This window comes from Pezoporus occidentalis, unplaced genomic scaffold (assembly GCF_034315485.1).
Source record: "Pezoporus occidentalis ecotype Australia unplaced genomic scaffold, CSIRO_AGI_Poc_V1 ctg7, whole genome shotgun sequence".
Lineage (NCBI taxonomy): Eukaryota > Metazoa > Chordata > Aves > Psittaciformes > Psittacidae > Pezoporus > Pezoporus occidentalis.
The window spans coordinates 7658926-7680778 of record NW_026916052.1 but is presented as its reverse complement, the minus strand read 5'-3'; the positions used below and the strand labels follow the sequence as shown (position 1 = coordinate 7680778).

Below are 21853 nucleotides of genomic sequence, written 5' to 3'. Positions count from 1 at the left end.
TTGGTTAGTTAATATTATTTTAATAGTGTAAACTTCACTTCTTTCCAGAGAAACAAAAGTGACGTATTTATTGTCTTTACAGATAAACAAAACAAGAGTAAGAATCTTGGAACATTTTTATCTTCTCCTAAAAAGGTTGGAGAAAATATTCAACTTATCTATTCAAATGGAGACAGCTGTGGTGGTAATAAAAAAATCAAAACTGTCATCACTCTAGTGTGTCGACCAGGTGAGACTATCCACACCCTGTTCTCTGATCCAGTTTAAATCCGGATGTCATTTAATATGCTCAGGCATGACTGTTAAATATTGGCATGTGTCTGTCTTTTATTTCCTTCTGTGCAAAAGCTGAAACATCCTAGTTTTTTAACTAGGATGAGAACAGTGTAATTGTAGGTATTTAGCTCTGTTCACCTTTTATACAAGTGCTTCTTAAAGATTCTTGAGTGTAAGTCTCTTGAAATAAGAGTCTTGCAAACATGACAATAGTATGTTTAAAGCTCCACAAAAACCTGTAAACTGTACAAAGCACTTTCTTTCCTAGATTGTCTTAATGGGAAAGACTAGTTCTCAACGAAGATCAGATACTTACTGAAATAGAAGGTTAAAGTATGTTTTGTGTCTAAACTGCTTGCAGCTTACAAAAAGCAGAAGCATTTGCAGAAGTTGATGTTAATATAATAGCTGACTAGTTTAACCATCTCTCAGGGAAACAGAAAACTTGAATTCCTCTACTTGAACCTGAGGAAGCTGAATCCTCCAATTGCACTGGCTGTTAGGATCAGGTTATACAGCTGTTATAAAGCTAATAAATCTGTTGCTTTGTATCAATACACCAGGTTAGTGTATCAAAGCAAAAGGTTTGGTGTGGTGGTTTTTTGTTTGCTTTTTTTTTTTTTTAAGAGCGTGTTAGTATTTGGGAACTGACTGAGCAGTGCATCTTCACTTTGGGGCTAAACTTTTATTCTGAGGAGGAGGATGCAAAGAATTTGTGCAAGGAATTTTTGGTTCCATTTAGTCCTTATTTTCAGAGGAAAGGTACTTCTGTAGTCAGCCTTGGTTTGCTGTTGGGCAGTTAGTGGTTTTAGACTTAAATTCATAGTTTCTTTTGGCAGCCTGATTGTATGTGTAACACATTGCTCTTGTGGTACTAGGTGATCTGGAAAGTGCTCCAATCTTGATGTCTGAGGGTGAATGTTCATATGCATTTGATTGGTATACTGCTGCTGCATGTGTCCTGTCTAAAACGGAAGGAGATAATTGTCAAGTCTCTGATCCTCAGGCAGGTATGTATTTATATTCAGCAAGTTGAAAGGTCACGGGGGTTAGAATTTGTGTTGCAACACTTAGTCCTTTTAATGTACATAACAAAGCGAGTTCAGCCTAGTTTTAAGCACCCACAGCATCAGAGCACAGCAGTTTTAAGCATATGGAAGATCAGAACAGCACAAGCTTAATATTTCCCTAGTGAGTATGGAGGAAAATAGGTGTAATGTGTTTTTTACTGTAATAAATCTCTCTGTATAAGAAAACATGTTTTTATTATGTCCATATTGTTTCTGGAACAATAATTACATGGAAGGAAGCTTACTTGGGAAGAGGGAGGTGAACCTGTGAGAGATGGCAGGAAAAAATTGAACTGCTAAAGCTTATTCCTTCCCGATTAGGCTTCTCTTTTGATTTGTCACCTCTGGCTCAGAAAAATGGGTACTATATAATTAATACTACAGAATACTCATTTTACATAAACATCTGCGGCAGTGTGCCGAATGAGTTGTGCCACACCAAATCAGCAGCATGCCAAGTAACACATGGGTAAGTAACACTAGTTCTGTTGTCTGTAATAGAAGGTCTCTTGTTGCATGATATGTTGTCTGTGTGCGACAGTGAAAAATTTGCATGTAAAGTAATTACTGTGCTGCCTCTAATAGATTCAGGTAATTTGCATGCAAGGTATTATTTGGTAGTGCAGTAATTTTGCTGCCAGCTGTTTCAAACGAAGTGTACATACCTGTAATCTTGCTTACAGCTAGCTTTTTATTGAATGTGTTTGTTGCTCCCCCTTGTTTTCCCATAGGGACCGTAAGCTGTAAGCAGCTGTATTAAGCCAACTTACAATTTGGATTCAGGGTCAGCTGGAATCCAAGAGCTGACTTAAAGAATCACTGCTGTGCTTGGGATGAGTAGTGACTGCCTTATGCAGAGATGAAGCCCAGAGCTTGGGTGTTGCACTGTATTTCCATTACTAAAAGCGCTGTGCAGGCACACTCCCAGTGCATACTGCTACTCTGACAGCATCAGACTTCTATAGGCTATAGAACCTCTTCATCAGGGACTAGTGATAGGACAAGGGGAAATGGGTTCGAACTAAACAGGGGAGGTTTAGGTTAGATGTAAGGAAGAAATTCTTTACTGTGGGGGTGTTGAGGTACTGGAACAGGGTGACCAAAGAAGTAGTTAAATGCTCCATCCCTGGCAGTGTTCACGGCCAGGTTGGACAGGGCTTTGAGCAGCCTGGTTTAGGGGAAGGTGTCCTTGCCCATAGCAGGAGGGTTGGAACTACATGATCTTAAGGTCCTTTTCAACCTTAACCATTCTGTGATTCCATGTCTGAGATAGTATCTCTACACTTCAGATTCCAGGTCAGCCTGTAGCTAGAGATGAACAGTGCAAACACATACAGCTGTATTTGAGTTGACTCTAGCTGAGTTACTCTCCAGTGAAGAAGAGTTCACTGCAGACACAAAAAATGTTCTTCAGGGGAAGGTGATCATTCTTGGGTCTGATAGAGTCAGTGTGAAGTCAGAGTAAAGAAACCTTTTGAACCAAAGCTGGTCCTGGGCTAAGGGCATGTGAAAGCAGTTTTCTTCCTTGAGTGAGAAGACTTGCTGTTGTCCAGTGCTAGGTATTTGCTGTCCACATGTATTTGTGTGGAACCAGTTTAAGCCCAGCGTTAAGGTGTCAACAGTTTGCATTCTACTCTGGAGAATGGGGTTTCGATATTTCTGTCACTTTTCTAGAGAAGGGAGTGTTAAAGTTTTCTAGGTATCTAAGTAAGGTACTTCATTTCCTTTCCAAAAGGATTATGTTCATGTTTTAAATTTCCTTTTGTCAGCATTCTATTCATCCTAGGTCACTTATGTCTAGTCAACCTTATTTAATTCTTTTGTCTTACTATGGTGACTTCTATAAATTTACCTGTGTCTTACAAGTAAGACTTCTCTTAAAGACAGAATTAATTTTGCATTCTCTACAGTCTCAAATCCCGCTTTCTCTTTTCTAGTGAGGGTCAGTTTTGGAGTCTTGGACTGCCAAGTTCCAAACTTTCATATTATGATGGTCTGATTCAGTTGACCTACAGAAACGGTACAGCATACAATAATGAGAAGAAAACACAGCGATCTACCCTTATAACTTTCCTGTGTGACCATCAGGCTGGAATAGGTCAGCCTGAATATCAGGTAAGAAGTTCTGTATGAAGAAGGGAAGGATCTCCATCCCAAAATCCTGACAGTAATTGCTGCTGGGCTAGTACAAGCAGAGATTCATGGATAGCAATATCCAATGTCTATAAAGCAGACTAAGATAAATAGTTATTTCTCTTGGTATATCTGCCTCTTGTTGCAGTCACAAAGCTTGTCTTGATTACTGAACATTAAGCTGTTCATCTGGATCCAGGTTCTTACTTTGCTCTTCTCTAGTGTCTGGGCCATGTAATTACTAGTGCTCTTGTTCGTCTTGTATTTCTACCTGAAATAAACCAAACTGTCTGAGAAGTAGCAAGTGGTAGGACTGTGTGTCCTGTAACAGAACAGATGCCAGTTATATTGCTCTAGTTGATCTGGTTCTGTTATTTTTTTAAATGAGCATTTTTGGTGACACGGCAAAGGACAAGATCTATGACAAGACACAAATTGGTCTGAGAAGGTATGTTACAAAATAAGGGGAATTAAGAAGTGTAATGCATAAAGGAGTAGCTGTGAGTCAAAGTATTCTGTGTGGAAAGCCTCACTGACCTTTTCTGCTGTTTTTTTAGAGAGAAGATAACTATACCTACAACTTCAGGTGGTACACTGAATACGCTTGTCCTGAAATGCCACTGGAATGTATCGTCACTGATCCCAACACCTTGGACCAGTATGACTTGTCAAGGTAGGAAAGTAACATGCAGTATAACTTAGCTATTCTAGTTCTGTTCGCTGAATGAAGTTGGGTTGCAATGTAGAGAGCACTAGAAACTTCATCTGTTTAGATAATCCTAACTGCAAGTATGTTGAAATAAAGACAGTATTTTCCCCTAGTATATTGACATGCTTCATAAAATGTAAGTTGACTTTTTGGGATGGTTTTGCTTAATATTTTGTCAACTGTCCTTTGCTTTCTAGGATTACGCTTTTTAATTGTAACGCTTAAAAATGAGTGTAAAAAGTATTCTGAAATGCCTTACAGTTGCTCTGTGTCTTGAGACTGACAGAGAAAGCTAGAAAGAATCTATGAAGAATGTGTGTTCTTAGTGTAGAACTTTCTCTTCCTGCTTAGCTTAGCAAAATCTGAGAAGAGAAGTGAAAACTGGTATGCCATGGATAATTCAAGCCCAAATGAGCGCAAGAAGTACTACATAAATGTCTGTCGACCACTTATTGCTGTCCCAGGATGCGACCGGCGAGCATCTGTCTGCCAAATGGAATATCGGCATGATCATGTGAGTAGCTTTTCCATTCCAGCTCAGAGCTGGTTTGCAAGTGAGTGAGATTAAGGGATATACAAGATGGGCACATATATTCTACATTCTTTGTAAAATGGTATTCTGTGTATGTGTAACATTGGCATAATCACTGTAGAATGCTAGACCTCCTGTTCACCTCTTCAAAGACCAAAGCTTTAAGTTTTACAAGTGTTACCAGTGTTGTGTTCAACACGCTTGATTCTCTGTCCTATGTTTCAGAGGCAGACCAACTGCATCTCTTCTGTGTAAACTGCTACAGTCTGGGAGGCTGATAGCATTGCCTTAGGAACAGGTTGCTCTCCTGGACATTTTTTCTTGCTTCTGTTTTCTTTTTTTTTGTTTTTCTTTTTCCCTTTCGATTGTACTGTGGAAGAAATATGTTTAAAGATTCTTTGTCAGCCCCTGCCTGAGCTCTTTGGCTTTGGGTAGTAGACTAGGCAGATGTTACCAAGTGGAAAAAAAAAAAAAAGTGGTGTTTACAGACTTCTAGATTTCTCTGAAGCGTAACAGTTTATTATGGGACTGTTTATGCTGGCAGGCTAACTGGACATTTTGCCCAAGGACTGGTTTCAGTGCTCCTTAAAGATGAAGAGGAATGTTGAACTAGAGGCTCACCAACCTGTCCTAATTCCTTCTGTAGAACAGAGAGAACACCTTCGCTCCATACTGTTGGAGAGGATATATGTACATCACCTTCATGGCACTTGAGCTAAATACTACTAGTTCCTTGTGCTTGCATTAGTCTTTGTTGTGTAAGGTTACTTACTTTACATATGGAGGCATATTAGGGCTTCATTAGTTCATTGCTGAAGATGTTGGAGTAAAAAGTAACTGTGCTGCATTAACCTAAATACAGAGTGTTTTTTTTTTTTAAAACAAAAAAAGTAGAAGGGTTTGTGGGCAGAGCTGGTTTGGAGGTGTATTCCTCTGTTGCTAACGTACAGTAGTTTCTTAAAAATAGGAACACCAGTTATCTTGCAGAAGTGAAATTAATTTGGACCTTGGTCGTAGCACGCGCTTACTGTTGTTCTGGCACTCAGTTTCTGCTAGTGCTTTTTAGGCTTTGCTAAGCATGGCGCAAATCCCTAAAGTCAATTTTAAGAATGCCTCTGGAGGCTTCCACATTTGATTTTTTTTAAAGACCTCTACAAATTAAATCCCAGTTACTGTGCATGTGGTATAAGACTCCCTAAATTACTAAGCTGGGTAGCAGGTGAGATGAGGATAGCTGTTGTGGGACACTACAGGCACCTTATAGTATTAAAAATAAAAACAAAACCCCAAACTATATCTGCTTGCGAGACTTATCTGCTAAATGTGAAACTTAAATACAGAATGGGGCAGAAATGGAGGGGGATGTCTACACCTTTATTATCTCCAAAACACTCAAGATAACCTTCTGTATACAAGGTTACTGTGGTAGGTATTTTCTTCTTTTTGGCTGTATTTAACTTCACTTGAGTTTAGAATTGGTGACATATTTTTCTTTATTTCTAGGGTTCTTATTCTGAAGTCATCTCTATCAGTAATCTTGGTGTTGCCAGCAAAGAACTAGTAGTTGAAAGACCTGGACACATTTTTCTAACCTATGCAAATGGTTCTGTGTGCATCGATGCTGATGGAAAGAAAACTACTTATACCACCACCATCCACTTTATCTGTTCCAGGGGGACTCTTGTAAGGACAAATTATTTTTTTAGTTGTTGCTTCATCATAGTATGTTTTCCATCATGTAATTTGAAACTACATGAAGATATGTAGTGCATTCATGACAAGGGAGACTTCTTGAGGACTTGAAATAGAGATGTAAAACTAGAGCTGATTTAATGCTGCAGGAGCATGTGTCTCAGCCTGTAATTTTATCATAAGCAACAACTAGTTAAAATAGCCGCAGTAGGCAGTGGTATTTCAGACTGGTCTAATTAGGATGAAAAATACACAGGGACTTAAGACTGAGGAGTTATACATGCAAATGTTGCAGACCTTCATAAGAGGAAGAATGTTGCAAAGTGTGTCTTCAGGCTTAGGTTCAGCATCCTCTGAAGCTTGTTGATTCTAGAGGGGTTCTTAAATTCGTAAAGCTTTTGCTAGTACAAGTGCACATACTGAAGTTTAGATTGAGAGGATTGTTAGACACCCCACCCCCACCCCATTGAATGCCTAGACTTGTTCTTGCTGGTTTGCAAATCTTCAGGTCTTACTCCCGTCACTCAGATTAACTGTGATTTGGAGCAGTTATGAACCCTTTTCCTTGAAAAGAGTGAAATGAAGTGCTTATAATTCATAGGCCTGTTACCTTGTTACCTCAGCTAACAGAGTTCTGTGTTGCTTGATTTTTATTGTTTTATATAGTGGATTATGCATTACACCCCAAATGTCTTCAAAGCTTAGACTGAAGCAAGGTCTGGCTATGCATGTTGAGATTCAGTATCGAATTTGGTCTGAATGTTTGGATGCCAGATTTAGTTCTCTGCTAAAGCTTGATGTATTTACCTAGACAGTTTTAAGCCTTGACCCTAAAAATAGAGGAGAGAGAAGCAGTGTAGGAATTGTGTTCATTTAGCAGCATTTTAGAAGGACCTGACACTTTCTCATAAAGTACAGTCTCAGGCATGAGAAAGTGTTGGCTATTATACTTATCCTGGTTTTCTGTCTGCAATCTGTTTCCAGAGTAGCAGCCCAAGGTTTATAGCCATTCAGGAATGTGTGGCCACGTTCTTATGGGAAACTGAGGCTGCTTGTCCAATCAAAGAAACAAAAGATGATTCTCAGGTGAGAAAGGGGAACGTGATTGTATTCATAGTCTCAACATATTATTTTTTTTTTTCTCTAGCACTGCTGGTTGCAGTGTTTAAATTACTCTTGGAGAAAACTAACTACAGTGAAGCCTGAAGTTATCTTGATGGAGATGTATGTGATATCTTACTGCCTTCTTGAAGTGTTCCTGAGAAGTGTAACTTCTGACCAAAGTATTCAAGTGCTCTCTCTTAGAACAGCTTACTTGCTGTGGCACTGAGTATCTCATTTCCTCACTGGGTTACTAGTAAACCTGAGTTTGTATTTAAAGACCTATGTTGTCCTTAGCATGTACAAATGATCAGCAAATGAGGAGACTCAGTTGCTTCTACTTCACAGGTCTCAACATAAATACATTAGTGTGACAACAACACTCAGTTAAAATATCCTTGCTCTTAGCTAACCTGATAGGTGTCACTTGCTAAATTGCACTTTTATGTTGGTATGTGACTGATGTCAATAGACAACAGTCCAATGAAGTGTTGAATGAAGTTTTGCTACTACCAGAGCTGTATTCTGGTTGTCCAAATTAAGTTGCTGATGGTATGCAGGTTAAGAATATGTTTAAAGAGACAAAGTACTGATTTACACAAGTTAGAGGTAAAACTTAAACAGAATAAATACAGAAGGAGAAAATAATGCTGTTGCAACTGTTTTTCAGTCCTGCTCTGTGCGAGATCCAGACACTGGCTTTCTGTTCAATCTGCAGCCATTAGCTTCTAAAAAAGGCTATATGGCTACTGGCATTGGGAAGACTTTCATGGTAAGGATTTGGATTGTGCAATCTATTGCTTATGGATGCTGTTGTGTTTTCCCAGTCTTGGTTATTGAGCAAGTGGAGCTTTGACTAGGTCCTTATGGAATTTGATTACTGTGCTTGAGGAGGGGGGGAACCGAAGATAACTTGATTTGTCTCAGATGGTCTAAAAGTATCAAACTTCTTGTTCTTAGCGAGCATAAGGTAGCCAAATTTTTGAGGCTATGCATGGTTTTCCAGTTATGGACTCTGTGGCATAATACCATTTTATCTGCTGGTGCTGAAGAAATGGGCAGTGGAAGCCTAGAAAATTACTTAATCTGTCCATATTGGTGTTCTTAATGCAATCTGCATATATCGGTATTCCTGGATTATTCACAGATACTACCCTAATTTTCAGTCTAAGAATAAACATGCTGAGGGGAGAATTTGTGGACCCAGTAAATTGTTGATTAAGGATATTGTCCCTGTGTTATAGTTGGTTGTCTTGCAGTCTAGAAATGACAGTCATTTCATGCTGTTTGAAATAGTTCTTGACAAGTGATGTAGAAATGGCTGATCTTTCTAATGCAGTTAATACTGTGTACACCCATGTTTCAAAATTTCTAGCTAAACATTTGTGGACCCATGCCAGATTGTGGTGAAATCAATGGCAAAATAGCTGCTGGATGTGAAGCAGAAAATCTGACATCAGTGAGGCTGGTGGAATTGGACAAAACCCTGTATCTGTCTGGTGAAGGGTTTCTAACTCTTACCTACAGCGGCCTTTTTCATAAGGAATCAGGTGAGTTCAGGAAACATGCAGCGGAAATGGATGCTGATGCTGTGCAAATTCTGTGAATGGTCCTCATTCCTTCCTTTGTTCGTGTACTAAAACCTACTGGGCTTGGTGTTAGTCACTTAAGCTGGTTCATATGGAAATTTTAGGAAGAAATCAAATCATGCAGAATGGTAATGGCTCAGTTTTCAGTAATAAATGTGCATTTCAAAACTCCTGCAAAGAGACCAAATACAGTATATGATATTTTCTATGGTAATCATAGAAATACTCTTGGCATTCTATGGTAATCATAGAATATCTCTTATTTTCCAGTTGTGATGTTTTGGTATCTAATGCACAATAGGAAACAAGTGATTGAGCTCTTGTGTACTTTGCTTTAAGAGCTTTTAAAATTTTGATGGCAAATACTACTCCCCCCATAATTCTACCGTTTCTTGTGGGCTGTGGAAAAGAGGATGAAATGCAGCTTAAATCGTGCTGCTTAAGTAGTATCAGTATTATTTGTCCTGTACTCATTAAACTGAACTTCTTACAAACAAACCAAGTCCCAAACCCAAAGCTTTGCTGTGTGTGATATAATTTAGAGGTTGATGGTACAGCTCACTTGATGTTTTACAGATTTGCTGTTCCTTCAAATATGTCAAAGACCTAGAAAGCACAATTTAGTGAAGATGCGCTCTTGAAACGTGTCTAGGCTTTCAGTTGGAGAGACAGTTGTGGCTGCTAGGCAATTTAGCACAGGTCTCTAAAGAAGGCTTGTGTATTTACAGTTTAAAACCCCATAAACAATGAAGTAATGTTTTCCTTAAAGCAGTTGGTAATAAGAAACTGTTAGTAAATTTTTCTAAGTCAAGTGTTAGCTTGAATTTAAATTCAAATATTCCACAAGTGAAGCAGCAGCAAAGTGTTTGTTTTTCAGGGAAATCAGACATATTTATGGTGACTTTCATTTGTAATGATTCATATCCTGGAGAGCTTAAGTTTGTGCGTGAAGAGATAAACAGCGAGCTGAACATCCACGATACTTTCTTCGAGTTTCACACAGCTCTGGCCTGTGCTCCTGCTCCTGTAGACTGTCAGGTTACAGGTAAGTACTTGCAATTTGGGTGGGCTCTGTCCAACAAATTGGAAGGATTAATTCAACAGCAACCTTCTGTGGAGAAAGGCTTTGTGAATACTTCTTGTAGAGACATTCAGAAGACTTGAAGTGTTCATAAAAGTTGTAGAGAGGAAGAGAAGGTAAGTTCTTCAAAAAAGGCTTAATTTATGAAGACAGTCAAGAAGCTAATGTGGAATGTAGTAGTATACACAAGAAAGCTGGCAATTGCTTTGAAAATCTTTAATCCCTGTTGTAACCGGGTGCTGCTTCAGCCCAACTCTGAAGAAAATTAGTTAATTTAGTACTGGTCTCTGGAAAAATCACCTGTGAATTGTGGAATAGTTATGTGGGGGAATTAACTGTCAAGGGAACTCTGTTCCGAGTTTGGTGTAGTGACATTTTTTTGTGGCAACAATACCTTCTCCTAAGGGATATTTAACGTGATTCTGAAAATTATTTTGAATTATGTGTATTCATCAGTGAAACTTGTATCAGTTCAAGCCCAATACTGCTGCAAGTATCTAATAGATTGTCTTTCAGCTTACTAGATGTACCACATCTATTTCAGATGCTGCTGGCAATGAATATGACTTAAGTGACTTAAGCAAAGAGGGTGAACCATGGGTTGCAATAGACACTTCAAAGGAAGCAAAGAAGCGAACGTTTTTCTTGAATGTCTGCAAGCCTTTACCCTATGTGCCTGGATGCCCTGGTAAGCCAAGTGTCAAGCATTTCTTAACTTGTGACTTCTGATACAAGACGTTATATGCAGAATGACATCCATAGTTATTTTAGTAGGATTTCTTGAATTCTGCTTGTTCAATCACTGAACTTGCACAGACCTAGGTGGGGTATGTCAAGGGTATAATAAACAGACTTTCTTGAACTGAGGTCAGTCTTACTGCTCATCAGGACTCTTGCATTGAGGTGTGTGGGAATGCATTCTGATGTGTGGGAATGTATTTAGGAAAAATGCATTGAGAGCAGTAATTGCCGGTATCTTTAATTATTCTGAAAAAAGGAAAGTTGAATGTTGTTAAAGACTTCTAACTGAATGAGGCCATAATGGGAAACTTATGCCATGTCTTATTGCACTTTTAGCCAATTTGATTTATTTAACCTGTTTTTATTTTGATTTATTTAACTTCTGTTATCAGTCTGTGGGAGCAGATAAGTTAGTGCAGTTTTAAAGATTTCATTGAGTAACTTATTCTGTTCCTCAGAGGCTTCAGACACACAATGTCTCTAACTGTATTTATGAAAACACTTCTGTCATTTTCTGCTTCAGGAATTTAAGATAGACTGCTTTAATGTTCAGAGTGCTCTTAGGGCTACTCTATTAATGTTATTTTACAATGAAGTTACCTTTTAGTTGTCAAAGCTTTGAACTCAAACACAGGCTTTTTCTTTCTCCTGTAGGTGGTGCCATAGGATCTTGTGTGAAATACACTGATAAAAGCAAGAACCTTGGCGTCATTCAGATAAACCCACAGGCTGCTACTGATGGGTCATTAAGCATTATCTACTTGAATGGCGACACATGCAAAGATAAGCAGCGTTATTCTACACGTATAATCTTCCAGTGTGATCAAACAATGGTAATTTTCTCTGCCCATTGCTATTTATGAATTTAGAGCTTGGACTTACTGTAACGGAATGGACAGTATTTATTTCTCTTGACATGGAGAGGCTGGTTCCAGAAAGTAATATCTTGTATGCAGGCTTTTCTCTTGTCTCTCCTTACAACTGCTTTTCTGAGCCTGTAGGACAATAATGAACTCTATTTTGATATCCTGTGAGCCCCCAAAAGCAGCTCTTTGCTGAAATTGGGTACTGAAATTTGATAATGGAGGTCTTAGACTCTGCAACTGCAATAGAAAAGGATTCTGCATGTATGTTTTGAGATGTGCAGTGTTATTAAGTCTACTTCACATGGCTTTTTTTTGTAGGGATCACCAGTGTTGGAGCAAGAGGATGACTGTGAGTTTGTATTTGTTTGGAGGACCTTGGCAGCATGTCCTGTTCACAAAGCAGAAGGTAAGTGTAGTTATTTGAGCTTTAAAATGTCAAACAAGTCTGCACAAGAAGTAAATACTTAGTGAAACTGTTTGTGCCTTGCCCTGTTAATCTTTCTGTAAAAGGTGCTGGCTTGTGGATGTTTCTTCTGAGCTTTAAGCAACCAAGAGTCACATCTAACATTAAAAGTACAATTGAGGCAAATGCACTTCCCTGTCTAAGGATTGAAGATAAAGTAGTAATGTTGTCTCTGACAAATCATAGTACTACTTTGTTAAATCACAAGCAGACTTGCTGGTGTCTTGTAAATCTTAAAGCATCAGGTTTCATGACAATGCAGTTGATTCTGTGCCTGGCAAGTCATTCCATGTTCCCTGTTGAGGACTGGAAGCTATTCTGTGAACTTGACCCATGTTACACAATGCGGGAAACATGGGTGAGAAGAGTATCAGAGTCTACAGCTGGCTCTAGGACATTTAAGAAGGAATCACAGGTTCTAGTTCTGGTATTTAGTTGGCTTTTAGATAGGAAGTTGAGTGTGCAGGTATCTGCTCTCCCATTGCAGGCTTTGTTTTGCAATTTGTAATGATGCAGTGCCTTGTAAATCATCCACACATTCTGTAAAGAGTCTGATGCCACAGTACTAGATGTTATTGAAACTGCCAGTGATCTCGTGTGGCATGAGTAATATTTGCAAGCTGCTGCTCTGTAGCATGCAATTACTGTGCAGGACGCTGGTGACAGGAGTTGTGGTTTTGAAGGGAGGGAAACTGAGGTCTTTAACTTGGTACCAATTTGTTGAATGATTGAGGGGAGTGTAAAAATTGTGTGAAACAATCTGATTTTTTTTTTTTTTTTTTAAAGATTCAGATATTGAGCAAAAGGTCACTTTAAAGCTGAGGACTTAATCAGGAGCAAAGTTACTGTTGTATATCAGCTGATTGGACTCGTGAAACTAGAATTTTCCCAAACTTCTTCTGTATACATCTTGGTAGACCCACAGCTGTAGTTATAATTTCCTATGATTGATTATTTGCTTACTCAGCAAACTTCATGGCTGTTAAAAGAAGGTACAAGACTGACATCTAGGACAACTTTTGCTTTGGCCTTGTGACCTTGCTGTTCTTTCCAGATAATTAAGCAAGTGCTGGACTTAGTGTCTCTGGTTCTGTACTTAACCTTCAGCATGGCTGAAGGAAGAACCTGTGAGGCCACTTTGAGGTTTCTGAACTAGTCTGACTTGCATGTTGTTTTAGTGGTGGTTATAAAAGAAATGTTCCATTTATAGCTCATAGTTCTAGATACTGGTGACTTCCTGAAATGAGCTGCTTAGCTGGACTAAAATGGTTTTTCACTGTCACTGCCCTAAAGTGCCAGTTACTCATTTTTGTGGCTTTATTTGTGCCAGTAAGCCTTAATTGTCCTAAGGCATGGCTTATATATGATCTTTATTAAATAATAATCATAATCTTCATTAAATTTTTAAATTTTCCTTAAAGGAGAGAATTGCCAGGTGAAAGATCCAAGGTATGGTCATGTTTATAACCTGAAGCCACTTTCCAATAAAGACATAAAAGTGAGTACAGATGAGTACGACTACTACTTCAGAGTTTGTGGAGAAATAACAGAAACTTGTAAACCAGAGGCTAACACTGTGTCATCGTGTCAAGTAAAGAAGACGGACAATACTTTCAGAAAAGTAGCAGGTATAGCACTTGATTGGAAGGAACTTGGAGAATGGGAAGATGAATCGGGGTGTAACTGAAGCCCACTATGACATGAGAAGGGTTCTTGCTCATCTTGTACATCTTACAAGATAAAGCACCTTATCACTTTTGTTTCTTTTGCAAATAAAATGTCAGGCATGTAGTTATCTTGACATGCAACTAGGAATGTGCTCAACCTTGCTGTAGTGGAGTAGTATTCATACAATAAGTAGGTCATGAGGTCATCTAGGAAGGTTGAGGTCTTTCTAACACTCTTGTGCATATTGTTGCTGTCTGTATAACCCTGTTGCCAGAGGCATTACTGCAGTCATGGATCTACTGGATTAGCTGGTTACATTTCTCAACTCTTTGCTTCTAGGCTTGTATACAGAAAAACTGACTTTCAGAAATGGCTTAATAATGATTAATTACACCAGTGGAGAAAAGTGTCATAAAATCTATGAACGATCAACTGCCATATTATTCTTTTGTGACAAGACTACATCTGAGGTTAGTTTTGAAATATATGCTTCCTGTACGTAATGGCTTCCAGAGTTGCCTTTTACTTAATGTGTGGAAGGGTAAGGTGAACATGGAACTAGCTTCCCTCAAGGGCTGCTAATCATTTACAGATTAGCCAGGAGATTGAAAAGTCCTGGGAAGTAATAAAAAATGAGGAATACTTTGAATTTTCTATTTGTGGAAGGTAACTTTGTCATGCCTCAGGAGTCAGGTCATGTTATTCTTTAAGGGATGCTTCCTATGAGCAAAGCTGTTGAAGATATTGGGAAGGGATATTCTCCCAGAAATAACAGCTTGTAAGAAATGAAAGGTAGGAGGATGAATCCGCAGGAAAGCAGGTATTGCATGGCCTGACCAAATTAAGCTGGTTACTTGCTTTTAGTATCTCTCTTGTACTTCTTACTGTTCTTAAACAATGGTGCCTAGAGTTACTTTTTATCTTCCTCTTATTTCGTGGAGGAAGTAGAAGCACCTGATGGCACACTTGTACATGCACCCTTCCTATCAGAAGTGTGCATGTGGATAAAATTAAGTTCGGGAGAAGCCATGCTTTCAGCTGATCAGAGGTGTGTCGTGTGTCTCCTAAAATAATATGTAAACACAAGTTCCTGGATCTTCTGAAGCAAGACAGACATTCTGGTAGCTTGAGTGTGTCTAAGTGAGAAAGTAAATTCCTTTTTATGTTCTGTATTTTTCAGCCTGTGTTTTTGAAGGAAACTCCAGATTGCACCTACATGTTTGAATGGCATACTCGGTATGCTTGCCCACCTGTTAAATCTACTGAGTGCTCTTACAAGTAAGTTATTTCATGAACTTAAAATGGAGCTGTACGATGTCAGAAACAAACGCAGCCTTATTGCAACTCTGCAGTGCAATATTGCCACTTTAGCTATTATGTTTTGACTTCGTCAGTAAACAGCTAATGTGGCATTTGATGCCAATGCACTGTATTTTTAGTAGCTTTCGCAATTTATACTTTGTAAAACTAATTTCCCTAAAGAAAAATACTTTCTTTGAGCTTCTTTTGGGGAATAAACTTGGTATCAAAGCAAACTGTTTGGTATGCAGTTATTGATTGTTGAACTCTGAGTATGTTAGGTTGCTTTAAGTGTCTAGTTACTATTTAACTATAGCTAATTTAAACAAGAATACAGTTGCTGTCTGTTGGGAACTTCCACCTAACCCAGCTCCAGTAAAAATGTAATTTATTTCTGTCACAACCAAGTATTAGCTCATTAAGATTTCATAAGTGGGATCAAATGTGGCTAATAATTGGCCTGGAGTTTTAACATCTGGTACCATGATAGGCTTCTAACTGAAGGTGAAACAGTCCTCTCTGGTTGTGCATCTGTGCTTGCCATGCACTGAAAGCCTGCATGCTTCCATGAAAAGTCAGAATTACTCTTGCATTGGCTGAAGGCTGCATGCTTATGGACAGTTACTGTGCGGATGGCTGGTGCAGTGATATATGTCTGTATTGAGTTCGACGTTTGTAGGGAGAAATGAGTCTAGTGCATCTTTCTTTTCCAGCATAGTACTCTGCTTAGAGTTATTGGGTTAAAGGGTATTGTAGTAACTTAAGAATTGTAGCCTACAATTACTTGATTTCTTTTTAGGTGTCTCTTAATTTGAATCCTTTGTCTTTCTTACAGGGATGATGAAGGAAACTTCTATGACTTTTCATCTCTGACACGGCATAGAGAGAATTGGGAGGCAATTGCTCTATCGGCTACTGTTCAGAAGTACTATATTAATGTCTGCGAGCCCTTAGTACCATATGGTGCTGCACGTAAGAGCAAAACAAAAATGTATTCTTGCTGTAGATAGGGGAGGCAAATAGTAGGACAGTATTGTTGTGAAGAGTGAAAAATTCAGAGAGGATTATGCGATATAATTTCAGCACCAGAGGGAAGGTTACACTATGGGCCTGATTTCCATCTCCTTGGCAAATGAGATTCACTATCAGGTCTTACCTGCTCGTGATAACATCAGCACTTTAGCTCTTCCATTCTTACCCAAAGTCTGCTATAGCTTTTAAAGATTATTTTAATCTTTTGATGCAAGATGTTAACTTCAGCATTTTCTCTGTAGCATCGTCTCACTGACTCTGCATTTTGTGCAGTGGAAAACCAGGTAACAGACCGTAGCCTTTACCATGTGTAGTAGTTAGGTTCCCCAGTAATAGCTGCCACTACTTTTTGCATGATCTTGAGTGAAGTGAAGCGGTTGCTGCTACTTGTGATTTTCGGGGAAGAATGTTTTGGACAGTGGCTTGGGGAGACGTCAGCCACGACATACTCTGAGAGAGCGGAATTTTATTCCAGGCATGTAAGCCTTAATAACATTTGGAGTAATAATACAGGTTTTGTTCATCTGCATAGGTTCCTGTCCTTCTGATGCTGCTGCCTCCCTCATGGAAGGTGCAAAATGTACAAGTCTTGGGGAAGTGGCTGATGGTCCACGATGGGAAAATGGCATTTCTATTCTGAAGTATATTAATGGGGAGCAATGTCCAGATAAAATTCGTAGGAAAACAACAATATTACGCCTCAAGTGTGATGAAAGCAAAATTGTAAGTGGGCTGCCTCTGGCAGGGTTTTATGTTTTCATGAATTTCTCGTACCACTGTATGTGTATGGAGAATGGTGGGCAGTTCTTATCCATTCCGTAATAGTCTGTAGGTGGTGAGAGCCAGTCTTGTAAGCAGACTGGCTTATAAGTACTTAAACTTTAGATGCTAAGCAGTTTTTAAGAGATCTTTTGTACAATCTGCTAGCGCAGATTTTTATTATCTGCAATAGCTTCACAGTTTCTGCATCTTGAAGATGAATATATTGTATGTTGTGAAGTGTTTCAAGTAGTAAATAATGCTACTGACTGTAGTTCTTAATTCTTTCACACCTGTATGCCTTGCTATTAAGTATATTTTATTTGGTGAATGTCTTACCATCACTTTTTAGGTTTTCTGTTACCCAGCTGGGTTGCTTTTATTCATCTCGCCAATTTTATTATTCCTCATAATGATTCTGTACCTTTGTGTATTTGGAATAGTCATAGTTAAACACTGTCCTTGGATTAATTCACTGGCCCATGATGGTGTGTTATGTCCTAAGACTGGCATTTGATTTGAGCTCACCTGCAGGCATTGGGGATTAACACTGTGCCATGAAATCTTACACTATCAATCTGTAGAGATGTCACTTTCTCCACTGTTTCACGTTCAGGAGTCAAAGCCAGAACTTATAACGGCCATTGAAGATTGTGAATATACCTTCTTATGGTTCACTGCTGCTGCGTGTCCTCTTAAAAGCAATGTGCAGAATGACTGCAGGGTAACCAATCCTGCAACAGGTAAGGAGGAGGCCTCAGAATTTTGTATGTGGAAGACTCTGCTGGAGGCAGCACTACTGCGCTTGTATTCTTGAGGGACTTCATTAGAAAAGGGCAGTGTGGCACATGCTCTGGATAGTGTCTGACAAGCCTATTAGTGGGTAGAAATCTTGTATAAGGTACCGCAGTGTCCCTTGGAACATAAATAATCTATAGTTCTGAAACTATACTTCTATGTATATGAATTAGTAACTGTTTGCCTGTTTAAGCTAGCAGGCATGTAGAGGCTGGTTGACCTTCCTACTAAATTAAGTTACTGAAAGCTTTTAATACAAAGATATGTCTTTCTTTTGTATCTGGAAAAAGAAAAATAAGATTAAATTTATTCCCTCATCTGTCTACAGGCCACCTCTTTGATTTGACATCACTAAAGCGAGAGTCTGGCTATACCATCACTGATTCGTACAACAGAAAAATCGAGTTGAATGTTTGCGCTGCAGCTAAAAGTTCATGTGCTAATGGAGCTGGTAAGCATCTAACCCCTCTAATGCTGTAGTTGCTGATTATAGGATACCCAAAGGAAATACATATGCTCAAGTTTACAGTAAAATATGAGAAGCAGGTTTTACTTTACATGTGGGGAAGGTGTGAAGTGTGAAGCTGAATTGGCTAGGGAAAGATCCTAAAACTGTTTTAAGAAATGATGTATTCCTGGCAAATTCCTAAACTCATATGGGCTCACTTCCAGTCCAATCCCTTTAAGTCTGCATGGGTGGGTATTTTTCTGGACACGAGTGCAGAAGTGTAGATGCTTCTACTGCGCCTCTTGACTGTTGTGGAAAGGAAAAAGTTACAAGCTTCCAGCTACAGTAAACTGAACACAAAAATTGCTCTATGGTGATTCTATTGTTGTTTTGGGTCTGCACTTCAAACCCTTGCCAAGCTTTTTTCTAGCATTCTGTTCTGGTTTGGATGCTTCTAAAATGTCAGAAGTTAACTTGTATTTTAAGCTGCTTCCTAGCAGGCTGAATTGTTAGCTCCTCTGGCAAACTGATGAAATAATATTAAAGCATCTTAAATGCTAAAATAGTGGTATTGCTTGTGAATCAAAAATATTTTTGTGTAGCTAAAAGGGAATACTAGATTGATTTGTTTTTTTTAAGTGGCATCTTAATAATATGTATCATCTGGCTGACATTTTGTGTTAATCTCTTTGTTTTCCGAAAAGTGGTAACCAAACATTCTGCTCTGTGGTTACTTAAATGTGTATAGATGCAGTACATTCTGCTGCTTAATGAAGCATTAAAGGCAATATTTGGTCTTTGTTTTAGTGAAGTTCAGCTCAGTTTAATTGCAACTCCAGATGGTTTGAAAACATTTCTCATAGGAAATTAAAGTGAAGCTAAAATGCTGAGTTTCCTGCTATTCATGTTGTAAGGCGCATTTTTGAAAAGCAGTTACATCAGACTTGATTTGTTTGTTCATTTTTCTTTTTTATTCTTTAGCTGTCTGTATTACTGGGGGAACAAAACCAATTAATGCTGGAAAACTAAATAAAACTTTAACTTATGAAGATCAAGTGGTAAAGCTTGTGTATGAAAATGGAGATCCTTGCCCTGCAGACCCTGAACTGAAGCATAAAAGCTATTTAAGCTTTGTATGCAAGTCTGATGTTGGAGATGACAGCCGGCCTGTTTTTCTGTCTTTTGATGAGCAGACATGCACTAGTTACTTCTCTTGGCATACCTCCTTGGCTTGTGAGGAAGAGGTAAAAATTACTTCTATGGAAAGCACCTGTGGGACTAATAGCAGTATGTCTTTGAAATTCCTTGAGGGACAGGTCTCTCCTGTAGTACAGAAATTAAGTTCATGTAGAAGTTCTCAAATACTTTTCTTACTGTCTTGTTCACCAGGGATGAACAATACTTGGAAAATTCTGGTCCACATGGTGAGCCAAGTTGAAACTTTAACATTGCAGAATAACTCCTCCGTGGAACCTACTCATCTGCTTTTCTGTACAGCTCAAATGGAAGCCGTAGGGCATCTTCTTGGGAATCGATGGTTAAGATCCTTCAATACAACAGGCCAACAGAGCTTAAGTCAAGTTGAGGATGGGGTGGTTTTTCCTCCTCATTGCAGTCTCAATACTACCATAGCTCTTGCTTCCATTTAGGAGGAACATTTTCCATTTTATTTTCCCTGACAGGAACTGTTCTGTGTCCCCTCTTTTGTACGAGTTCTGCTATACATAGCTCTGTTTTCCTCTTAAGTAGTATGTACCATGCTGCAATACAAATCACACTGCCTAAAAACATTGTTTTCTAGCCTATTAACTGTGTTTGGTGATCACTTTTCATGGTGTGTCCACAGTGACTTTTGCTACTTCAGCATGGTGGTAGCTAGGTAGCAATGGTGATTATGTCTTGAAATTAAACACTAGTTTTGTTAGTTGCTTCTTACCCAATACCTAAACAAGAATAGACTTCCTGAATTCCAGGTAGGCTGTCAGTAAACTCATGTACTTCAAGAATGCATGAAATGGGTTCTGAGGAAATGCAGTGCTCAAGCCAGCTTGCAATACAATAACTTGACATTGTTATAATCAAGCCTGTTTATTGGAGGTGGTTCAATAACGTGTGGGAGATGGGGAGAGAAAGGAAAGAACTGAAGGATGTACTAGTCTTAGGAGAATGTAGTGACTATGTATGCTGGAGTATGCATGCCAGAACTTTACGTCTTAATATTCTTCCGATATGGATTCAATCCTATAAGAATGTTTGAGGATTTTCATATGCAACTTGTAGGTGCTTAGTATCTGTAGACAAACAATTGTAACAAATGCTGTTTTACTTAAATCAAATTTGAAGCTTTTAAATGCAGCCAAACTTCTGGCCCTGTGAAACACAGGATGTTTGTCAATAAATCAAAGCAAGTAATAAAAGAATAAGGGAAAAAAATACACTTTCTTGTAGGTGAAGTGCTCAGTATTGAATGGTAGTTCCATTATTGACCTGTCTCCTCTGATCCATCGCACTGGGTATTATGAGGCATTTGTGGATGAAGATGATACAACTGATGCTTCTCCAGACTTCTACATCAACATTTGTGAGCCTCTTAATCCTATCAAAGATGTCAATTGTCCACCTGGAGCAGCTGTTTGCATGGTTCCTGTTAATGAATCACCAATAGTAAGTATGGTGTCCGGAGTCACTGAAAGGTGCATTTTCCTGCTAGTTTAAAACAGTATCCTTTCCAACCCTAACTGTTCTATGATTCTGTGATCCTTGCCTGGAGACCTGATTTGAACCAGAAGCCTGGCAACAGGTTAAAGAAATAGAATGCAAAATTAAAATCTATCCTGCAAGATTCCCTTTCATCACTTTTCCCTAGGAAGAAGTATTTTCCTGTCCTGAAAAGCAGTGATATTTTGGGTGTCAGGAGATTCCATACAGTGACAAATATGAAAAATTACTAGAGATTTTTATTTAGTGCTGTGTGCCGTATACAGAGACTGGGAAGCAGAGTGCATCTTAATCTGTTGGTTTTTGGCACAGAAATGGCATGCTTGATCCTCTAATAGCCTGTTGCAACATGAAGCAGGATATGCCCTAGCATGCTCTAGAATGTGTTTAGTACTTACATGTGAACGCTTGATAGCTGCGTGAATAGCAAGCCTGTGACAGAATATTGGTTAACTTGCCTGTGTTATTACCTTGAGAGATGTAGGCTCTTAAGTTTTGAAATCTTGTTTGTGACCTGTAGAAGGTGCATATAAAAAGTTGGGATTGTTTTTCAGGAACTTCTACGTTGATCTAGGGACCTTACTCTGTTGTTAATACTATGCTGTTTTTAAGTCATGTGGTGGTGTTTTGGCACAATGATTTAAAGAAGGATCTACCTGTAAGATGCAGAACCTCCTTGGCTTTTGTCAAGCTTAATCAAAGAGTATTTTGAGCTGCTCAACTTGTGTTTTATTAGGATTGAATTGTAACAACTGTTCTTTTGAGTATAGAATGCAGTTTTCAAAAATGCAACAGTTGTGCTCTCATGGAAACCAAACAGATGAATCTGAATTGACCTGAATCTCTGAGCTGATCTGAAATCAATGTGTGTCCTGTAT

General features: G+C 38.7%; 1 protein-coding gene across 1 annotated transcript in view; it reads left to right on the top strand.

The window, feature by feature from the left end:
* Positions 1 to 21853, top strand: part of IGF2R (insulin like growth factor 2 receptor) — a 54985-nt gene that overhangs the window by 20726 nt on the left and 12406 nt on the right. The window contains exons 13-35 of the mRNA XM_062641836.1: positions 83 to 229; positions 1155 to 1286; positions 1668 to 1815; positions 3284 to 3461; positions 4037 to 4152; positions 4540 to 4702; positions 6224 to 6403; positions 7397 to 7498; positions 8184 to 8285; positions 8889 to 9063; positions 9980 to 10147; positions 10728 to 10871; positions 11579 to 11757; positions 12109 to 12196; positions 13675 to 13881; positions 14261 to 14391; positions 15102 to 15199; positions 16056 to 16192; positions 16785 to 16975; positions 17628 to 17754; positions 18138 to 18260; positions 19239 to 19501; positions 20706 to 20921. Coding sequence (XP_062497820.1) covers positions 83 to 229; positions 1155 to 1286; positions 1668 to 1815; positions 3284 to 3461; positions 4037 to 4152; positions 4540 to 4702; positions 6224 to 6403; positions 7397 to 7498; positions 8184 to 8285; positions 8889 to 9063; positions 9980 to 10147; positions 10728 to 10871; positions 11579 to 11757; positions 12109 to 12196; positions 13675 to 13881; positions 14261 to 14391; positions 15102 to 15199; positions 16056 to 16192; positions 16785 to 16975; positions 17628 to 17754; positions 18138 to 18260; positions 19239 to 19501; positions 20706 to 20921 — 3515 coding nt within the window. The remainder of the gene's footprint in view (positions 1 to 82; positions 230 to 1154; positions 1287 to 1667; positions 1816 to 3283; positions 3462 to 4036; positions 4153 to 4539; positions 4703 to 6223; positions 6404 to 7396; positions 7499 to 8183; positions 8286 to 8888; positions 9064 to 9979; positions 10148 to 10727; positions 10872 to 11578; positions 11758 to 12108; positions 12197 to 13674; positions 13882 to 14260; positions 14392 to 15101; positions 15200 to 16055; positions 16193 to 16784; positions 16976 to 17627; positions 17755 to 18137; positions 18261 to 19238; positions 19502 to 20705; positions 20922 to 21853) is intronic.